Genomic DNA, 22,298 nt, shown 5'->3' on the forward strand with positions numbered 1-22,298 from the left:
AGGCTAATATTGTCGTAAGATGCTCTTTGTCACTCCCAAAACACACACGGTCGTGGGAGACTCAGCAGTTGCAGAGTCTGCTCCTCAAACATTTGCTCTCCTCCCACATCTGAGGACGCTGCACTACAAACTGGATCCTGCAGATGCACTCCAAATAGCAGGCTGTTCATCATGCATTGTCATAGAAAGGGGCTGCTTCCCCAGCCCAGCCCTCCATACCAGAACCTCCGCCCCAAACACACATGCATACACACATGTCCACACACACACACACACACACACACACACACACACACACACGCACACACACACACACACGCACACACGCACACACCGCCATCCTTTTCCCATACTCCCACCGCGCCCACTCTATGGCCCCACTACCATGTTCACCAGCGCTTCTGCTGGCCCTTACATCCCATCTCAGCACTGTGATATCAATCAACAGCAATGAGGCTGCTGGCCCAGCTTCCCCATCACCCAACCTCCTCTCTGACACACACATACAAAATGCAAAACACCCCCGGAAAGACAGTCACGCCATGCGGGAAGACAGACAGACCCACAGACACAGACAGACACACAGACAGGCAGACAGACATGTGATTTCAGTGTAATTTTGGAAAGCATATTGTCTAATTTTGCCATCTGTCCAAGAGGAAGAGATGGCAGCGTGGAGCTCATTTGCCGTCTGCTTGCTTTATTGCGGCTATACAGAACAAGTTTTTGGAGCAGGATGCAGGCCGGGTGTGCAGCCCACTGGAGCCGAGAGGCGTGTTCGATATAGCTACCAGGTCCGACCACTCCATCATGGGCTACTGTCTGACACACACACACACACACACTCACACACACACACACACACATACACACACAGAAAAAATACCTGAAAATGGGCATTTGGATTCAACTGGTGCCATTGATGTCAAACAGGCAGTTGTGCAGAATAGAATAAGTTTTCAAAATGTTTCTCAGTAATGTGAAAGAGTAGAGTCGTTTCTAGCAGGCCAACGTTAATTTGGTCTAGTATTTGACGAGTGACCACAAACACGAAGACAAACACAGATACTGCGAACGCACGCACGCACACACACACACACACACACACACGCACGCGCACACACACTTATACCCACACATGCATCACTGTCACACATTGTGGATCACGTCTGGTTCAGCTGCTCCTTGGCTCTGACATTAATACAGAGCAGATTGGTGGAGATCTGCAGCCCTTGTTGTTTGATCTTTCCTCCTCTTGCCACATTTCCTGGCACTGCCCCCCTGCCACACTGCATGGCGCAGGCAGGACTGGCATGGCCTCAACGTGCCTGCCAGGTTTGTTCTCCGTCTTCTTCCCCTTCCAACTTATTCCCTTATGCCCGCTCCATGGATTCAGTTCTGCAAATTACAAGAGCTCCTCTATACCCCCAGCGACAGCCAGGATTCAAGAGACCTTCAATCTACCATTTTGTCTTCTTCTTCGACAGCGGCATTACTGTCTCAGAGTATCTTGTAATATTTGGTTTACTTTCTGTATTGGCAATCTTCAACTGAGTGATGGCCTTCTTTCTCATGTTTTTGTGGCTGTCAGAAACGCAACTTTGCCACATCAGGATCAAAGCAACTTTCTTCTCACTCTCACTCGACTGAATTTCGGAATGACCTAACATTTGGATGAATGACTATCACCAGACATTAGACACCACCCAAGCTTCACCTTGTAATGAAGGAAATTTTCTGAGCCGGCAGTAGCCGCAGTCTCAACTTGAACAAACACTGTTTTCTTATCTAGCCCCCATCCCCTTCCATTTCCTATTTACTCAGCACTGTCATTTGGCTTGTAATGTCCCAGGTCTCAATAGAGAAATTGCTTCAAATGTCACAATCGAATGTATGAATTAAAGGCAAATACATCTTGGAGGTAAAGGCAGCATCAGTGGCTGCTGTTTAATCTCAACTATTTGTTCAAGGAATAATGTCTGCGAACGCACCACAATGTCTTCCTTTCTCTGCCGTTCCTCCCGGGGTTATGATCAGGATTGGGCGGAGAAAAAAAACTGAGGCTAATTTGGTAATAACATTGCCTCATGATGTCGGCACCCAATTTGCACGGTCTATCTGCCATTTTGCAACAATGAGCCTTTCCCTTTTATGAATCGGCACCGGATCTCAGGCTTATCTTCCAACCCCCTTGCGTAAACCACTTCATTTGTGACTAATGGCATGCCACTCGATCGTTATCGCTCTAATTTATTCCGAGTTTAAGATGAAGGGCTAGATAAGGTGCAAGAGACAATAAGTTGAAAAAGCAAGTGTGATGCCTCAGTTAATGAGGCGCATCGTCTTTTTAGCGCTCCCAGGGTCAAAAGCAGAAGCCGCACAGATTGAGACGGAGAGAAAGAAAAACACTGAGACGGCAATTCCGGCACAAAGAAAGAGAGAGAGTTTACGCCAGGTTTTTTTTCTTAAGCAAACGAGTGAGCGTAACGCTTTTGAAGGAGATATTTGATCATCACAGCCTTGAAATGGAAGCCCAGTGTGTGCCTGGAGATGAAGGTTAGCCAATGCCAACAAGAGAGGCGTTGATTCTACATGGATATGGCTGATGAGGCCTTTTGTCTAGTTCAGGTGGATGTAAGTGCAGCATCAATGGACAAAATTGTCGCAGGATACAGCAGAGACACGGGCAGGCTATGTGAACAGCAGAGCTCAGCCCTCATTTGTTGGGATTTGTTTATCTGCAAAAAGGATCCTCTTGTTGAACGGCTGCTGGTGGAAACGGGGTTTGAAGGTGGCAATGTAAAAGAACATTATGCCCAAATTTGCAATTTGTACTTTTTCCACAGTCAATTTGTTATAAGCCTCCATATTTAATAAGAGTTGTGCTTTGGTTGACTAAATGCATTCTTTGAATCGTTTTTTGGCTCGGCCCTTTCTCTTCCATCGAGACAAGAACAAAAAGGGTTATCTGGTGTGAGGGTAGTCTTTCCTCCTAATGTGGAACTCACAAGCCCTGTCTGTCTCTGGCCTCCTGGGCAACATATGGAGCCCTCCAAGTTAGCGTGCAACTTCCCAACTGCTGTTGGGAAAAGTGTCGCACTAACCGTGGCCCTTAGAGAGCTAATTAGAAGCCCTTGTGCATAAACCTTGCTTGGAAGTTGCCGTGGGCTGGACCAGCCCAACCAAGGCAGGATCTAAGCTGCCTGCGAGATAATAAACAACATTTGCATATAATGTCAGCGTTTGGCATCTTTCCGTGGTGGCCCGCATGCTATTGTGGCATTCCTTTAAAAAACATCAATCAAAAATAATGTTGAGGCAAAATGTATGATAATCTACAACCTTTTGTGTGTACCAGAGATGGGGTTTTTATTTTCATAACTGCCATAATTGCCAATGCCAAAATTCTGACTAATTATCGCGCCCCCCTTAAGTGGTTAAAAGTTGTGATTTGTACTAGATAAAAGGCCTGCTCTAAGGGATCCTGGGCACGGCAATACAATGCATATTTATCTGTGGACTAATTAAGCTGTTTTACACTTCTTCCATACCTGGCAGAGCCTAATACAGCACTGTTGCACAGTGACGCTTTCAATTAATGAAAATGTCGAAAAACCAGAATACATCTGGTATCACTATGCAGGTTCTGGCTCGACTGTAGTTGTCATGTGTTGTAAGCCAACACAATTACACAGAGCTAACATGGTAATTGGTGCATACTGTAGCAGCCCTTACAGTACATTGGTAGAAATGGAATTTCCTTGACGAAGGGAAGGGGGCCTTGGTCTTGGAGGGCAGTAAGAAATGGGGGCGAGGAGAAGAAAATGAGACCGAAAAATGAAAATAAAAAATAACGCGAGCTTCCTCTCTCTCACTTCTAAGAGGTGGGGGAAAAAATAAATAATGTCTGAAAGTGCAATGATTTCAGTGATTTAAGGGGAGCTTTTGAGAAGCGTTTTACCAGAGGTGACAGCGTGTGTGAGATAGACAGGTCGTGTTAAGAGGGAAGGATAAGAGGCTATGACATTATGTCTGCAGGGTTAAGGTGTCGGAGTCAAAGCGTGAACCGCTATTACTGGATCAATACTTCTCAGTTTTGCACTTATCTCTGGCCCGATGCTTAGCAGCCGCATCTCTGGATATATACAGTACACCAACTGAATGCCACGACTGAGAGGGAGATGGCATACCCTCTCCATTTTCTTGGACCTGAGAGGAACAATGTTATAGTAAATATTGGAACATATATTTTTTTTTTAAAGCAAATGCTAAACTCTTCTGAAATGGGTTTTCTGAGCTGAGAGAGGAATATCAGGCTTTATTTTTTTTTTTATTTCTGTTCTACTACAATATTATTTATGTTACTATATAATAATAAAGTTGTTATCAATTATAATTAAATATTATTACATTTATTAAATGTACTATAGTTTAGTCTCTTCTTCTTTTTGACACACCTTTTAGGTCAATATTATGTGTCTACACGACCTGTCTTTAACAGTCCTTGTCTTTTTCGTTTTTTCTGGTTTTGAGCATGTACCACTGATACATTTTGCCAGGTATGATAAAGGAAAAAATGGAGCGGCCAATCTTATCCTCACTTTAAAGAGAAACGCACTCCAGCCGTGTCCGAATTTAACAAGGAAAAGTGAGATTGTCAGTCAGGGGAAAAAAAAAAAAAAAAAAAGGGAAAGTGTGTGTGAGTTCAGCCAAGGAATGTTTGCGTACTTTCAAGGCTTTCATTAAACTTCTGAAGCTCGAGTTAATCCGCGCCGAACGCAGAACAAAAACTCTGCATTCAACAATTTAAAAAAGACAAGAGAGAGGGAGAGAAGGAGGGACAGAAGAGAGGGAGACAGGAAGAGGGAGACAGGGTAGAAGGAGGTGGGGGACTGGCCTGATCGCTCCATATTCATATTCCTATGCAGGCGTTATCACTTAAAAGGCTTTCTAATTACAACAACAAGACAAAAACTCCTTGGATTCCTTCCAGACCCGCTAAATGATAAAATAAGCTTGCACTCTCTCTCCTTCTTAATCTCCGCAAAGCACCTTGGAGCCTCATCTCCCAAATACAGGCGAATGAATGTGAAAATGCCATTTAGAGATGCAGGTGTGACATTTGATAAGAAACTTCTGGATTAAATATGTTCTGCTAATGAGGAACCCAGCTACCCCATCAGGGCAAACTATTGGTGGGATTGTGTGAGCGCTGATAACATTCCACGCGCAAACATCCAAATTCATTATTAATAAACAGCCGCAGTCTCTCTATCACACGGAAAGTCTGGATCCTTCAGTGGGAAGAGAGGGATGTTGCTTCTCATTAAGGGGGCTCGGGAAAAAAAAACAGGGAGGTGCAGGCGGTGCATGCGTGTGTTGAAGGGAGGGTTTGGGGTATCAACTGTTTTCATATTTAGCTGTTTGCTGTTTTTTTGTTTGTTTTCGTTTTTTGGGGGGGAGGGGGCGGGCGCGGTTTCAAAGAGTATGGTAATGGCGCATTGAATGTTGGAACAAAAGAGTTCAAAGTTTCAGGGGAACGCGGCGATGAATGTAATTCTCTGGCTATGGCTAATTCCGAAAAAGAGCGGAGAGCGGGCTAAGCCACTGGTGCGGTGGACTGGGAAGTCCCTGGCCCCGGCCTGACATTTAGAACGATTTGGAGAAGATTAAAGCCGTATTACTGCTGTAGTCCATAATGTGGCTTTGTAATGAGGTGCAAGTGCATTACCGTCCGGTGGAAGTTCGGAGCTGCTGTTTGACAATTTGTCACGGCCAAGGCGGCGAGGGAAACCTCAGGTGGGGTGTGTGTGTGTGTGTGTGTGTGTGTGTGTGTGTGTGTGTGTGTGTGTGTGTGTGTGTGTGTGTGTGTGTGTGTGTTGCCCTTTTTGACTGTATAGTGGTCAACTGTGATGGCCGCCGAGGGGAAGGCCCCAAGCCTGCAAAGTGGTGACGGGGGTGGTGGTTGTGGGGGTGGAGGGGACAGCAGAGCGCTGGGCGTAAGAAGCAGAGGCTGCCACCGTTGAAGCCTTGTCACTCTAAACCAGCTTAGTTCAGCCAGCCAGCAAAGTGCCTCCGACTGACAGACAGCACTTTGTTACTCGGGCCAGTAGCTGGAGGTCTGCGACTGCTGCCTGGAAATATTTTATATTCAAATAGAAATTAGAAAGTTGAATGTGTGACTCCAAGCGCAGGATTTGGCAGTACGCAGATTTTTCTTCTTTTTTTTTTTTTTTTTTTCATAGGTCCACTACTTCATTTTTTCCCATTTATGATTTTGGCCTGCTCTTTACAGTACGGTGGATGGTAACGACGCTGTTCCCGGCCCTTCCCTGGCTAGAAAATATGAATATTCCAAAAGGTATTTAAAAAAAAAAAATTCTCACGTTATCTGCTAAAATAAAAACACAGGTAATTTTGAGCTTGCATGTGCAAATGAAGGTTGCAGGTGTCGCCTGTCCATTGAGTCATTCTTTATGATGTTAATTAGTTGTTCGCGTAATTTCCAGCCGCCGCCATCAACCGTGAGAAGTTCAGAGACCTGCTGTTAACTGGGAGTCAATGCCGTGGCACAGTTTCAAGAGCTCCCAAACAGGCCGGCCAGTGATAACGAACAGGTGATGGGGCCTGATGCCTTTGGCAGCAGATATTGCAAAGACAATTGAAATGATAGAGAGAGAAGTGAATCTTCTGGACAGCCAATTAAATGCAAAAACAACACACCCTGCATGCAATTTGCCTACGAAAGGATGATAAACTCTTGCTTATTAACAGATAAACAAATCAGTGATCTCACGCAGTAAATCATGGACACGTGTTTATTTCCTGTGAATGAGGGCTCTGCAGCCCTCGCCACTGCATCTCGGGCACCTGTAGTTTACAGCGTGTCCCTTTGTGTGATAGCCGAGTTTGTAATATCGCCATTTATGTTGTTCTGGATTTACACCGTGTGCGTGTGTGTGTGTGTGTGTGTGTGTGTGTGTGTGTGTGTGTGTGTGTGTGTGTGTGTGTGTGTGTGTGTGTGTGTGTGTGTGTGTGTGTGTGTGTGTGCGTGCGTGCGTGTGTGCGTGCGTGCGTGTGTGTGTGCGCGTGTGTGTGGCGGAGCCGCCTCGGAGAGAAGTTGGTGTTTGTTTTGTGTTTGAGGAAAAAAGCCTTTGAATTATGTCGGCAAAAACTGACAGGTCAGATTCTGTATCTACAACGCAGCCCTCGCAGGAAGAGGGACTCACAGGGTTAAATTCGTCCAACAAATTCTTCTCCAGGAATGAAAGGCTTTTAAATAGAGGAGTTTCATTCCCTCGGTCCCTGCGACTGCTAATCTTAACCCCCCCCCACCCCCCGCAATAACATTTCCACTCCGCTTACTCCGCGACTCCAGACATATTTGCTCTCCCTTGCTGCTCGTGTCCTGTTAAGATTTAAACAGCAAACATAAAATGCAGAAGATAACCTGCGGAAGGCTTTGGAGAGACTTGACTCCTAACATTATTTTAAAGACCAGATCTGAGAGCTCCGGCGCAGCGTTCGGGAGCGATTATCTGCTGTGATCCCTCTCCGACGCACCAAAGTCATTCATCCTATGATCCACAACCCCCCCACCGTCCCACCCACACACACACACACTCACACACACGCACACACACACACACACACACGCACACACACACACACGCACGCACGCACACGCACATATGCAAAGGCGGACCCCCCTAATCATGTCGACACTGTGTGTCAGTGCTGTGGATGAGCGGGGCCTAGAGATGAGAATGGCTCTGTAAACATAGTCAGGCAGGAGGGAGCCCCCCCCCCCCCCCCCCCTTCCGCTCGGAATAAGCAAACGGGAAGATTTAGGGATTTCGTTGGGGCGCAACTTTGTAGCATCGGCTCAGGGTCTTTTTTCGACGTTTCCTTGCCAGGGTGTTGCCTATGGGATATTGTTCTTAGCTCATGAAGTGCCGACCGCACATTATAAGCCGTGTGTCTTTTGTCAATAGCATTACAATTTTGGAGCTCCTTCTTAGTCCCTTTTTTTTCTTTTCTCCCCCTTCCCCGCTCCCTTGCTCCCATGGATTTAACTCTGCGTTGCCTGGTCTGCGGCGTACATCATGCGTACGCGTTCTGCCATTGACCTTTGCTGTTGACCTCCAACACTCCGATAAAGCAGCCCAATCTTTATGAGAAACTCCTATTATATTGCAACCACCATTTTTCATTTGACCTCTCTATTGTTATAATTCAACTTTTTTCCCCCCTAATGTCGATTATAAACTATCATGACAGACTACTAAACCTAGAATGCATATCGACTCTGTGTTTTCCATAAACAAGCTAATACAATTGGCTGTATCAAATGGGATGTATATTAACTCTCCCCTGTCAGGATTCTATTATGGAGCGTGCCACCGCCCCTTGTTTTGATACAGTGGTAATTTAAAGACCGATCTTAATTGACTTATTTTTTCCGCATGTCTGTGGGAGCTTGTGCATGCACTGCAGTAAGAGTCTTGTTTCTTTATTGGGCCACACACAATGTACTGAGTTCAATTTTACCATTCATAATGAATGCAGCCTCGCCATTCAAATGCAGCCATAAGCACACAGCAGATAAGAATTTAATTAAATGTAGATTAAAACCAAACAGGAAAACACACTGGCTGATAATTTTTTATCACGTCCCCTGGTCATATTTTTTTTTCTCCCACATACTTTCGACTTGTTCTTCCTTGGGCTACATCTTTTCAGCTTGCCAAAAGTGGCGAAACACCTCACACATCTCACCGTGGCGCTGCGAGATTGTGTAAAATGCAAAACGAGGGGCGGTCACACGATTAATCAGAGTCCTCGTGTCGGGGGAGGATGGAGGTTGGTGGAGGAGGGGTGGGGTGGGGCGGGGGGTGGGGGTGGGGGGGGGGATGCGCCGAGGTGCATGGAAGGAATTAGCTGCTTCTTCCCAAATTTGCAAATCGTATTCCAAAGGACAATCCTAGCACTGTAGGCAAGGGGAAACATATCGCTCTCTGCAGGAACAATTACATCTTTTCTACAATACTGAATAAATGTCACCTTCACTATCAAATTGTCCATACTTGCTAAACACGATGTTGCAGTGAGTGCCTGGAAAGCATGTCTGAGCAAGGGAATGGAGGAGGGGGGGACCATTTCCAATGTGGACCCCAGCCTCAACATCGCGCACGCGTCTAGGAGGGTGTCCACCTCAGGCACTACCAGTGCGAACTCCACCGCGACAAAAGGACATACAACACACCCAGCACCATCCTGTGGGGTTTCACTGACATATTACTCTGCAGTGCATGCAAATAACACATTAATAAATGTCGAATTCTGGCCATTTTAGTAGATTTATCTTTCAGTGATCTATTTCAGTCTATTTATGACTGTTGCAGCAAAGATCTTCATTGCCGTCAAGACTGCAATCTTGGCACAGTAATGCCCTGGTATTTTGAGGAATATTTGTTTCCTTCAGAAGAAGTGTATTAATCCGCCACCATCTGGTGTACTTATCATGTAGCATATTTCACTTGGATGCAGCTTTTCCTAACAGTTTCAGACAGCTGTTAGCATGCTGTGTTACCTGAATATGTCTCCAATGATATATTCTGCTCCTCAAGAGAGCATCTTGCATCAGAAGCGATAGCTCAGTCTTTCACCAACACAAATCTTTTCCATTAACTATACGGTTATCACAGCTCCTTAAACGCCACAAAATAAATGAGGTTTTTTTCCTAAAGCCCACAACGAGTATAGCAGTCATTTCCAATAGCGACGCCTCTGTCACTCCCTCGCTGAAATGAAAGCTCTGTGTCTGGGCGACAGCAGAGAGGCTGGTGCTGCGAACATAATCATCAGCGGGCTTTGCGCCGGGCAACGCGCTTAGCTGCCGCCGCCATCCCATCGTGGCGGCCGCCACCGGGCCGCTGCCCGCCTCGCTGTGCCCGTGCCCTCCTCTGCCCACTGCGCTGGTGGTGCATCTCGGTTCCACTCTATTACCCTCACGCGGGCGATCGGCCTTTTCTGTGGGGAAAAGAGCAATTTCCTGTCGCAGTCTGTTTGATCAAGTGCTAAACCCTTGTGATCAATAGAGAGACAGATGTCGGCTCCAGATGGCCGCGTGGTGATACCTGGGGCAGTGCGGGGGCTTGCCAGAACGACAGAATGGCAATGAGCAAGGGCAACGGCTGCGCTCCCGTTGCACCAGCCACCGAGACACAATGTGACAAACGCAATTAGGCCTTTTAGCGGGAGATTATTTATTTCTCTTGCAAACTAACAGAAAATTTAATTAGCACGTACTTTAAGCAATATGTAGAATTATGGAGGTGCAGACACACAGGGCATGCTGGGATGCTGCACCGCTGAAGGTGTGTGTGCCGCGGGGGCGGGGGTGTTGAAGATGTTTTTTTTGGCATGAATGTCGGTGCCATTATACTTTGAATTCATGGGCGAGATGAGCGTCTTCCCAGACAAAGGTGCAGGCTTTGTCGAGGACGAATGCGCAAGTTTTAGGGCACAAATCAATTCCCAAAGTATCAATAAAAAGAAAAGAAACACGTTTTCTAACAATAGCCCCATGTAACAATATTCCCAGTGACCGTACCAATAATGTTGCATTCCAAAATGGTCAAATGGACAGGTGCATCTCTTTGGCTGTCTGTCCTTCTGGAGAGAAAAGAAAAATAACGCCAGAAGGCCAAAATAGACCTTTCCAAAGAGGAGATAGAGAGAGAGAGCGAGAGAGTGGGTCCCATTTTAAAAACGGCATGGATTTGTAATAGGCCTGGCATCCACCGAACACACACACAAACACACACACAAACACACACACACATAAGAAGACATGCACAGAATGGCCAGCCAGCCCATGTGGCGTATGGCCGGAGCCGTGCTGGAGGAACGGCAGAGGCGCGTGGCGATGGCACTGCTCGCTCCCAGGAAAATGGCGCTCGTTGGCGCTGGAGCTTCGCCGTTCACCTGCTCCCACAGAGGCATGATGGGTAGGGGGACACGGGCCATGGAGCCGCAGCTGGAGCGGGGAGAGGGGTTGTGCGGGCTGCGGTGCTCGGCACAGCAGCCTCCTGTCATTAGGGGTCTCCCGGTCCCATTAGCAGGGCTTGGTCAGAACGGCCCCTCACCAGCCTGCTGCCACAGCGGGGGCCACGGTAAACACATGTCGACTGGCCGCAAACGGGCCCCCGACTACATGCAGCACTACCCAGAGAAGGCGTTAAAGAGCTCAATGGCACAGACCCGTTCAAATAAGAATACAGCTGATAGACCGCAAAAGAGCTGCTGAGAGTTCTTTTAATAGCACACTTGACTTCAGTGTGTAGATGGAGGAGGGAGGTGACGGTGCACGGCAGCTAATGAGGGGGAACTGTGTTGCGGCTGCATTGTATTGTCATCTCCAGGAATTAGCAACAGGGATTGTATTAACAGCGCTAACAGCAGCATCGACAGCAAACGCCTCAGACGTGTTGTGTGTGCAAAATAAAAAAAATGAATACTTAACATCCACTGACTGTTGGGAGATGGGGAGGCTATTCTTTTTTTATCCAAATTTCGAACGGGGAAATACCAGAGTTATTTCTCAACTTGACGGTACCCTTTTCCAAATTAGGTATTGAGTTCCCGTTGGGTCAGTTACGATAAACCGGTCGATATTTTCAGCGAGTAAATTATTGGATCAGATTTGCAAATCATATATTGTACAACTGGTTCCAAATTGATTCCATTTCTTTTATAGTCCCGAAAACGGAAATGAATACAAGCTGAACCTAAATTGACCCTTTATGGATTTATGAAAATGTGTCTCACTGCTTCACCCTTTGTCCCTGTCCCTGTTTCACTCAGCGGCATCACACTATTAGCAGGGAAACGCTCGCTTTGCATTATCACTCTCACTCCCTGGAAAAAAAAAAAAAAAAAAAAAAAGGCAGCGTGTCTCCAGAGGCCTGCCAGAGGAATACCATTTAATTGCAAAGTGAAGCATTAATTTTTAAGCAGCAAAGCAGTATTCCTGCAATTCGGGGTTTTTTTTTTTCCTTCTTCTTCTTCTTCTTCTTCTTTTTCATTTTCCTACAAATAGTGAAGGTGGTGTTCCGTGTGGTGCGGCTGCTTCCATGTCTTTGTTGCCTGTGAATGTACACTGTAGAGACAGCGTGTATGAGGTTTCCCCCCCTGGGAGGCCTTTTTAATTTGTGAATTCTGACCTGTGTGCCATTCGCCCAAGGCCGACCATGAGCTCTCGGTGGCGGCTATCATCCGCAAAACACTCCACACTAAAATTAGTCCGGACACCGCGGTGCGGAGGAGTGAAAATGTTTGGGGTTTTTTTGGGGGTGTCAGGCAAGGCGGCGCTCGATAAACACACATATTTAATCAACTTTTTCTTTCCATTCTTTTTTCTCCTTTCCTTCTCTCACTCAAAAAAATAATAATCTTCCTTTAGCTAAACAATTTTTATTATTTATAATTATCACAAATAAAATAGCATGTTAAAAAAAGTCATGGCAGGTAGCATGACTACAGCAAGATTTCTAAATATTTGTTTCCAAAAGAAAAAAAAACAAAACCCACCACATATTAGAATTATTTCGAACATGCGGCGGAATTAATTTGACTGCAACAATTAAATAGATAAATAAACCACGAATAATACCAAAACAACAAAAAAAAAAAAAAAGGAATGATACCTTATTCTTTCCTCTTCACATGTATTTGCTGTGACACCTGGGCCGCTGCTGAGGCTGTTCTGAGGCGTCTGCGGCGCCACGGAGCCCCGGCTTTAGCATGAGAAGAGCGCCTCCTAGTGGCCGCGGGGGTCATTGCTGGAGGAGGCAGCAGAGAGAGTGTGTGTTGGGGCTCCAGTATAGTAATAGTACAGTCAGCTAATTCTGGTCTGGTGTGACCCCACCAATGTGACAATGGTGCGGGAGCGTGTCTGTGTGCGTGCGTGCGTGCGTGTGTGTGTATGGCTTGACAGCCATGAGTCATCCCATTGTACATAATTCTGATGATCCAGAAACAGTATAAATATTTGCCATTATTCATGAGGAGGATTTGTTTGGTCTTTTTTTTTTTGTTTTGTTTTTTTGGTCTACCTGAGATGGCATTATGCATGAGCACAGTCCACTGCAGCGAGTAAATACTGGAACTGTACCCCGATATTTTATCTATATTTTAAAACGGGAAAGATACAGGAATTTATTGACTCAGATTCTTGTGTGTGTGTGTGTGTGTGTGTGTGTGTGTGTGTGTGTGTGTGTGTGTGTGTGTGTGTGTGTGTCTGTGTGTGTCTGTGTGTGTGCGCACGTGCGTGTTGTGTGTGTCTGTAGCCATTTACCTCTCCCAGGACGAAGCCTTGTTAAAAATCTGGTAGTGGTTACCAGCGCGCGGCTACTTATTATTCGAAGGTGCTCGGAGCAGAGGAGGAGTCGGAGCTGATTTGAAGACAAGGAGAGGAGAGGTCTTTAATTACGGCCCTCGCCGTGGCCCCAGGCGTCGCCAGCCTCACTTCACAATTAAGACCAACAGTTATCAGAGAGCCAATGGACAGCGATGACAACTTTAAGGGCCCGAATAATCAGCGAAGCCAGGCGGTTTGCCAAATCAGCGTCAGTCTCTAGGAGGGTCGTCGAGGAGAGATACGAGACGGACACAATTTATTCCGCGTCTTAATTGGCCGATGGAAGTTTGAAAGTTTTCCCCTTTAAAATTGATTTTTTTGTCAAATAGAGGTGCGCGTGAGTAGGGTAGCGGCTCCCGTTCCCCCCCAAACGCCGCTGCCTTCCCCTTCCACCTCTGCCATGCCCGTACAGGTGAGCGTGCCGCAGCAGAATACACACACAGAGTGTTCAGATAATGTCGATGGGTTACTTATGAGTTGTTCCAAGAACTACAGCCCCTCTCTCCTCCCCTCCCTCCTCCCTCCTTCCTCCTCCTCCTGCTCCCAAATGTGTGGTGCAACGGGACTGTACTCCAGCACTGTAATGGCCTCCGCAGTAGTAATGTGTTTGGACAGATGGGAGAGGCAGTGCTGATGTGCTTAACTACGCATTTTACAGCTGAACTATTAAAGAGTTGTGCTGTTTACACACCAACATTTCAATACCTGTCTTTAGGCCAGTTTAATTATCCAGGCCCTTCTGTTATTTCGGCTGCTTTGTTGTCTCTCAGCCCTGCACGGGGCGTAGGAGATTTGTTTGTGGCTTCATTAAGATAGGGTGGCGTTGCACGGGCTACGAGAGAGAGGGGGGGCACGACTATTTTTCTTCCTGCTCGAGTATCTGGCCCCGGCCGCGCCCTCCTCCACCCCCTGAACGTACACAGATCATGTACACACCCATTTCCCTATAAAGTCATTTAACATGAGCAAATTAAAAATGCCCTGTGATGCCTGCACTTTGAAATCTCGTGGGGCTTTAGGCAAAGGGGAGAAGAGACACACCATCCCACCCACACACACACACACACACGCGTGCGCGTGCGCGCGTGTGTGTGTGTGTGTGTGTGTGTGTGTGTGTGTGCGATTCATCCTCAAGACGTTTGATTAGCGCAGAAGTGCTTATGGGGGAAGGGGGCCTTGCATAATAATATTGTGTCTTAAATTCCTTCATATGTTCATCTTCAACCACACGTTCAAATGAACCATTAATCAAAGGGAAGAGGGGAGGAAGAGGGCATTTAGCCAGCGGAGCCACAGTCTCGGGGCCTCGGTGTGCCGCTGGATACGGCTCGGAGAGACCGCAGGAAGCAGTGGTTTTTTAATTATCTGGACTACGTACAGGATGCCGTTTTTTGATTGTTTTAATGAGGCAGCTGGCCTATTGTCTCCCCTTAATTCCTCCATTGTTTTTAGAATATGTCATAGTTCTTTATTCTTTTATCAGGTGCTCTGCAGGAGGATTTAGACAATAGCCTTCATTCCAACTGCATTGGCCACTGCACAAAGGCAGCTCACTGCAGACAGTTAACAGGCAAACAAGTGCAAATCACAAGCTGCACTTTCTCCCAGCCTTTTCCCCTAGTTTGCAGACTTATGCCACCCCCTCCCCTCCACACACACACACACACACACACACACACACACGCTATTCAGACACATCACACCGGTGTCACAGGTGGAAGATCTCACCTCAGATCACCCGCTCTAAAAGGCTATCAGAGAAATACGAGCAGAGAGAGCTTCTAGGAACGACTGGAGAGCTCTGATCTGTAATATGCCAGCATTTGTTAGTATATACACAAGATTGTGTGTGTGTGTGTGTGTGTGTGTGTGTGTGTGTGTGTGTGTGTGTGTGTGTGTGTGCGTGCGTGCATGCATTCATAATTGTCTGCATATGTAGATTAATATAGATGCACTTGGGCTGGTGTGTGTCTGTGAGTGTGTGTTATTTTGTCAACATTTGGATTGGGGAGATATATACATATATATATATATATATATCTACATGTGTGCATTGTGCAAACATGTCAAGGTTGAATAATTAATCAGGTGTGATCGTACACAGCAATTTTAGCTTCCTCAATAATTAAAGAATATTAACCTGCTGCAGTATTAAAACATGTTGTTGTATCTTGCTTTGGTTCAACACGGATACATAGATTCAGGTACAACATGGACGGTATATTAAATCTATCTTCCTCAAATCCCCAAGCTCCACATTTTGACGGCTGCAACCTCACAGGATAATTAGCATTTTAATTTGGGCATTTGTGCATTCACGCCACTACCTCCCCGCTACCTGGACGGTACCGCGTCGAGCAGAAGGCTGCCTCAAGTGTTTTGTGCGGTGTGACCAAAAAAAAAAAAAAAAAAAAAAAGAAGAAACTGGGCCATTCGGTCCCAAAACTCAGTCCCAGCGTTCTCACACACACCAGATGGATCCGTCGCGTCCTCGGCTGCGGGGACGCGATCTCCGTGCGTCTTCTGTCGTCAAACTGCTGTGTCGAAGCGCCTGTAAAACATTTCCATTACAGACTCTATTTAATCTACTCCAGTTGGGCGGAGGAGAGCGCGTAGTATCTTCGGTATCTCGTGGACTGATCCAAAAACGAGCGATTTGTATCGCAGTATCAGGGGCCTCGTGCATAATTCCCTTTGTAAGCCGAGTGCCGCTGTGCCAAAAGATCTCTGCGGCGAGGGAGAAACTTTTGTGGCCATGACTGCAATAAACCCCCCCGTCCCCCCCCGCCCCCTCCCCCTCTCCCTCCCCCATTGTTAGTGGCACTTTGTATCTACCTTGATGGTAACTTGGGCAGACAGTGGAGAGGAGTTTTGTTATTTTAATTAGGAGATAAAAATTCAAAGGGCCTCTCCAGGCAGTGTGTGGTATGACAGAATCAAAACGACGAAGTGGAGCCGCCTGAAGTGCGTGTCTCGTCAAAGCAGATTGGCCGACAGATAGGCGCTGCTCTTTAAAGTGGCACTGACATGCACACGTGCACACATAGAGAGACACACACACACACACACACACACACACACACACACACACACACACACACACACACACATCGCCCGCACACAAATCGTGCTCTAAAAGATAGCACATTTTAATACCATTTCACTCCTCTGACACTTTTTTTATTTTTTATTTTTTTTACTGCTCTAATTTCCAACACCGCGCTGCCGGAGAGGGAGGGCAGGAAGGTTCTAATCAAAACCGCCACGCCAAATCTGAAATATTCAATTTTGAAATTGAACTAATGGGACGTGTTTTTTTTTTTTTTTTCCTTCCTGGAATCGTAGCACTGATTTACACTTAATCCGTCCCTTGAATGGTACAAAATAATTGCGGCTCTGTATCCACCCCGTGTTGTTCATGTTTAATAAATCCGCTGGGACTCCGGAGCAGCTCCACGTCCACGGGGCCGGATGCACGGACTCTGTGTAAACATGAGTAATCAGCGCTTCGTACGGGCGGGGCGCCCCCCTCCCCCCCGGCCTCCGCACCTCTCCTCAGGACCGTCTTTATTCCCTGTCCCCTCTCGCTCTGACACTCCGTCATAATGTTTGCACATCTTTGAAAGCCAACAGCACGCTTTAATTAATTGTCCAGCTTTCCTCAGAAACAATGTCCTAATTCTGCCATTTAGCTCCAGCGTATCATAGTTTGTTGTTATCTCCCGCGCCAGATTTCTGTAAATAGTCACATTAAAAACTTTAATCTCTTCAATGGAAAATTAAGTGCAGCTGAAAAGCCTGTCATGTGCTGAGATAAATATTATCTAAGCTAAAAAAAAAAAAAAAATCCACTCTCTGCCTCCACCCTTCCCTGGCCCCCGCCTCCTCCTCCTCCTCCTCCTTTCTCCGACTTAATGAATGTGTTCAGAAGATTTCAGAGGAATGTTTAATCCCAAAACACAACAATCTAATAACGTGGAGGACCTCTCTCTGTGTTCTAGGAGACACCAGCCCTGTGTGGGCTGCAGTACCAGCGGCCCAGTTGCCTTAAGTGGCTCTTGCCTCTGGATGTGGATGGTGCTGTAGTTTTGGGAATTGGGCAGGATCTCAGGATTTGATGCCATTTCAACGGAAACGGGTCACGATACCATTCATTCCGCACACGGGGAGAATTGCGATTTCCCATGTGCAATTTGCTTATTTCACAAAACAAATTCAGTCTAAAGCAGGAATATTAAAAGTAGGTTGTGACTATGGTGGTATTTAATATAAATGGTTGCATAACCTCCAAGCATAGTAGTGATATCACAGTTTTCAAATCGATTCAGAAATTCAAAAAAAAAAAGGAATTGAATCGTATCTGTTTTTTTTTTTTCCCAACCCCAAGCCTCAGAGGGTACATTTTCTCATACTTTTTTCTTATGCTCCATATCAACAAAGGTGGAATTGGGGTTCCTCAAATGAAGTTGTACAAAAAAAAATTTGTTTCAGATATCACTTTTTTTCTTCGCAGCATACCCTCATCTATCAGATATTAAAAAAGAAAAAAAAAAAAAAACGTCCCGGGCATAAAGCCAGTGTACTTTTTTTCCCGACCAGCTCGAGTCTGAATGTCTCCTCTATCTGTGTCTCGTCCAGGTGGCCAACTGTGGTGCACCACCACCAAGAACATGATGGAGGGCGAGGAGCTGGTGGCGTTCGCCGTGGACTTTGACTCTCGTCTGCAGGCGGTCAACCACATGTCTTTGAGCGAGGGCATGTACCCAGCCAGGCTGCTGGACAGCATCCAGCTCCTGCCACAGCAGGCCGCCATGGCCTCCATCCTGCCCACCGCCATCGTAAACAGTGAGTGTGCACAGAGTTTGACGGCGGAACATCTTCCCAACGAGACACGATGCATCACACACCACTAGCTCTTTGTCTTTGTCCTCACTCTTGTCCATGTCCGTCTATCTGTCTGTCTCTGACTTCTTCTCTCCCTCCCTTCCTCCTTTTCTATATCTCACACACGCACACACGCGCACACGCACGCGCACACCCACACACACACACACACACACACGCACCACAGTCTGCTCTCAGTCACCTGCTTAACTAGGAGCGTGTCTCCGCTGGGCATAGATTAACCCAGATGAGTCTCTGCGCCGGAGATAAGAGCCGTCGACCTTCAAGTTTTGGGTTCACATAAACACACTGAGGCTCAAACTAACCTGTTAATTGCAAAATACACGCCTCATGCAAATAGTGCGTTTGTTTACTTGGTGAGGGCTATCTGGGTTCAGCTCGACAGGGAGGCTTCTGTAAGCAGATGGTCCAGTGTTCTGCTTTGCCCTTGAGAAAGGGCAGCAGCCCAATAGTAGCAGCGTAGCACGCAGCAGTTGTGGATTTGGGAGGAAATCCTTTTAACGCAAGCTTTGACGGAGTGGCTGCGTGTGTGTGTGTGTGTGTGTGTCCCTGTGTAACTCCTGTTTTTAAAACACGTGTGAAATGTCTAAATGGGCCGCATTGTAACATCGCATCCTCTCCGTCCATGTGTCTCTCCAGAGGACATCTTTCCCTGCAAGGCATGTGGGATCTGGTACCGCAGTGAGAGGAACCTGCAGGCCCACCTGATGTACTACTGCAGCGGGCGGCAGAGGGAACCGGAGACGGTCGTGGAAGAGAACGACAGCGGACCCCACCAGACGCCCTGCACCTGCCCTTTCCCACAATGCAACAAGAGCTTCTCCAGTGCCAGGGCCCTAGAGATGCACCTGAGCACGTCACACAGTGGTAAGTGGCAACACTCCTTTTTAAACCACACACAATACAATTCTATCTATTACAAGTGATTTTTAACATTTAACGTTTTGGTTTTTTTTAACATAACATTTTTGTGTATTTTTACTGTAGGAAATGAGTTTCTGTTTTTTGTTGTTTTACAAGCAAATTGACATTTTGACACAGGTTGGGGAAAAAAAAAATCCCGTCTTGAAATATACATATCTTGCTGTCAGCCTGCACAGCTGTCAGTTTATCCTTTAAGAAATATCTAGAGGATGGGAATAAGCTCCACATTACGCATCAGCATTTGATGGTTTCTGCAGTTAACTATAAAGGGGAAGTGGGAGGCGAGATTCTGAGCATTTCTCCCTTTTATCTCCTTCACAGGTGTCAAAATGGAAGAGAGCCTCCCTCCTGGCACCAGCTTGAAATGCACAATCTGTAACTACACGGCAGATTCTCTTATTACATTCCAGCATCACATCATGTCTCACCTGTCACAGGCGGCCTTCAGATGCAATCACTGCCATATCAGCTTCCAGAGCCACAGGGAACTCTTACAGCATCAGGACTTACACGGGCACGGCAGCAAACTTCACAGGGAGGGCGACGGTAGCGAGCATTCCCCCAGGGGGGCCGAGGAGAGCCTCCAGCAGCAGCAGCAGGCTCGCGCTGAGCTGGCCAGCAGGAAGGATGCGCTGCTGGGAAGTCCCAAAGGGTCCCTCAACAAGGAGACGAACACGGAGGGGGAGGCCGACAAGGCGGAGAAGAAGCCCATGCTCTCCGTTCAGAAAGGAGACGCCCACCCGGGCAGCAAAGCCAGTTTCTCCTACACCAGGATCAAGTCTGAGCCCTCCAGCCCCCGGCTGGCCTCGTCCCCCGTGCAGCACAACATGCCTACATTTCCCATGGGCCCTTTCTTGTCTCAGTTTGCTTTCTCCCAGGACATTTCAGTGGTCCCACAGGCCTCAGAGATTCTTGCTAAAATGTCGGAGCTTGTTCACCGGAGGCTTCGCCACGGAGGAAACAGCTACCCCCCTGTCATCTACAGCCCTCTCATGCCCAAAGGGGCCACCTGCTTTGAATGCAATATCACTTTCAACAACCTGGACAACTACTTGGTTCACAAAAAGCACTACTGCAACAGCCGCTGGCAGCACATGGCAAAGTCCCCTGACTTCTCCAGCCTGTCAGACAAGGTTCCAGAGGCGGTGAGCCCCAACAACGGCCACAGCTCAGTTAGCCTGCTGGCCGGCTGCCACCCCACCGAGACCGAGAGCCACCTCGTGCAGTCCGCATGTCTCAACTCCAGCGTTTTAGACATGCTCAACGCCGGGGGCAAAGTGCCCGATAAGGATCTATCTGGGCCGGCAAAGAAGGTCACCACCCCGACTGGCACTGAAGAGAGGCTCAATGGCAAGCAGATTGAGGGGAAAAGCCCCAGCACGGGTCTGGTGGAGAGCGACAACGACCCCACCAAGACCACCTGCGAGGCCTGCAACATCACCTTCAGTCGACACGAGACCTTCATGGTCCACAAGCAGTACTACTGCGCCACGCGCCACGACCCGCCGATGAAGCGCATGTCGGCCAACAAGGTGCCCTCCATGCAGAGGACCATGAGAACCCGGAAGCGCAGAAAGATGTACGAGATGTGCCTCCCAGACCAGGACCACCTGAGGCCCCCAATGGGCCAGCCGGGATTCCCCCCCATGGGGAACCCATGTACGTCTCAGGAGGCCGTGGAGAGCCTGGCCGAGCGCTTCCACCCGCGCTGCGACGTCTTCCCAGGCATGGTACCCAAACACCTGGAGGCCTCCCTCACCGTCACCAAGTCGATCCTGGCTCCCAAGTGCAACACCATGGAGCAGCTAGAGCTGGATGCCCCCATCGATCTCAGCAAAAAGTGCTCGCCAATCTCCGACAAGACGTGTAGCTCCCCCAAAAGACTGTTGGACTATCATGAATGTACAGTTTGCAAGATAAGTTTTAACAAAGTGGAGAACTATCTGGCGCACAAACAGAACTTTTGTCCCGTCACGGCCATCGCTGCTGCAGCTCAGCAGCAGCAACAGCAGCAGCAGCACAACGACATCGGGGTCATGGCGGAGCCCCCCATGTTCCCAGAGGTGAAGAGCGAAGTCAATAACAATCCTGACGATGTCTACGAAAAAAGCCCGGGCAAATGTGAGAAGAACGGCAACGGGAAGATGGCAGCGCAGAACGGCGGCATGTTCCCCCCTCACCTCAAGCCTTTCGCTGAGCCCCAACTCATCCCTTCAAAAGACGAGAGCAAGAACATATTTCTGCCCCACTGCCTTTATCCCGGAGCAATAAAGAAGGTGAAAGGCGCCGAGCAAATATCGCCTTATTTCGGGATAAAGCCGACCGATTATGTGACAGGGGGGGTGGTGATTCCGGGGGAGCCCAGTGAGCAGGAGCAGAATATTAATGGAGAGGGAGGTGGAGGAGAGATGGCGACACCCCGAGAGCAGCCCCAACAGCCCTCCGCTAATGGCTGCCCCCACCCTGGCAAGGAGCCGCTGCCACTGCTGCCCAAAAATAGGGGCATGGTCATCGTCAACGGGGGGCACAAGCCTGAGGAGCGCTCGGGCACGGCTCCACCCCAGCAGGAGAACCAGTCCCACAACCCCCAGCAGCCAGATGGCCGCCCCGCCAATCCCTCGCCCACGTGGGGCGCCGAGAACCCGGCCGACTCCAATGAGAACGTGTCACCTTCTTCCAAGTCCCCCGCCGAGGAGGCGGCACCTGCGGCCAATAAAGGAGTAAACGGCTCGGCCCAGGCTCCTGGAAGCGGCAAGTACTGCCGCCTCTGTGACATCCAGTTCAACAATCTGTCAAACTTTATTACCCACAAGAAGTTTTACTGTTCGTCACATGCGGCCGAGCATGTAAAATAAGCTGTACACGAGAGTAAGATCCATACTTCTTTTCCCCCCCTCCACCACACCTAAGTCGACTTTTTTCCCCCTTTTCTTTCCTTCTGTTTTGGTACACTGTCGTGTCTGGAATAGTGCATCATGCAGTTCTAAATGCTGCTTGTGGACAATCAAGAGAAGCTTCTTCTTTCATCGTTTTAAGACTTAAAAAT

General features: G+C 47.7%; 1 protein-coding gene across 2 annotated transcripts in view; it reads left to right on the forward strand.

Moving 5' to 3' along the window:
• zfpm2a (zinc finger protein, FOG family member 2a) overlaps positions 1-22,107 on the forward strand; it is a gene marked incomplete at its 3' end in the record, with an annotated part of 110,482 nt that extends 88,375 nt beyond the window's left edge. For both annotated transcript variants that reach the window (XM_080005083.1, XM_080005084.1), the window contains exons 6-8: positions 18,062-18,268; positions 18,968-19,195; positions 19,574-22,107. In XM_080005083.1, coding sequence (XP_079861209.1) covers positions 18,062-18,268; positions 18,968-19,195; positions 19,574-22,107 — 2,969 coding nt within the window. The remainder of the gene's footprint in view (positions 1-18,061; positions 18,269-18,967; positions 19,196-19,573) is intronic.
• Positions 22,108-22,298: the final 191 nt, after the last annotated feature.

The sequence above is a fragment of the Zeus faber genome (assembly GCF_960531495.2).
Source record: "Zeus faber genome assembly, chromosome: 8".
In the NCBI taxonomy this organism is placed as follows: domain Eukaryota; kingdom Metazoa; phylum Chordata; class Actinopteri; order Zeiformes; family Zeidae; genus Zeus; species Zeus faber.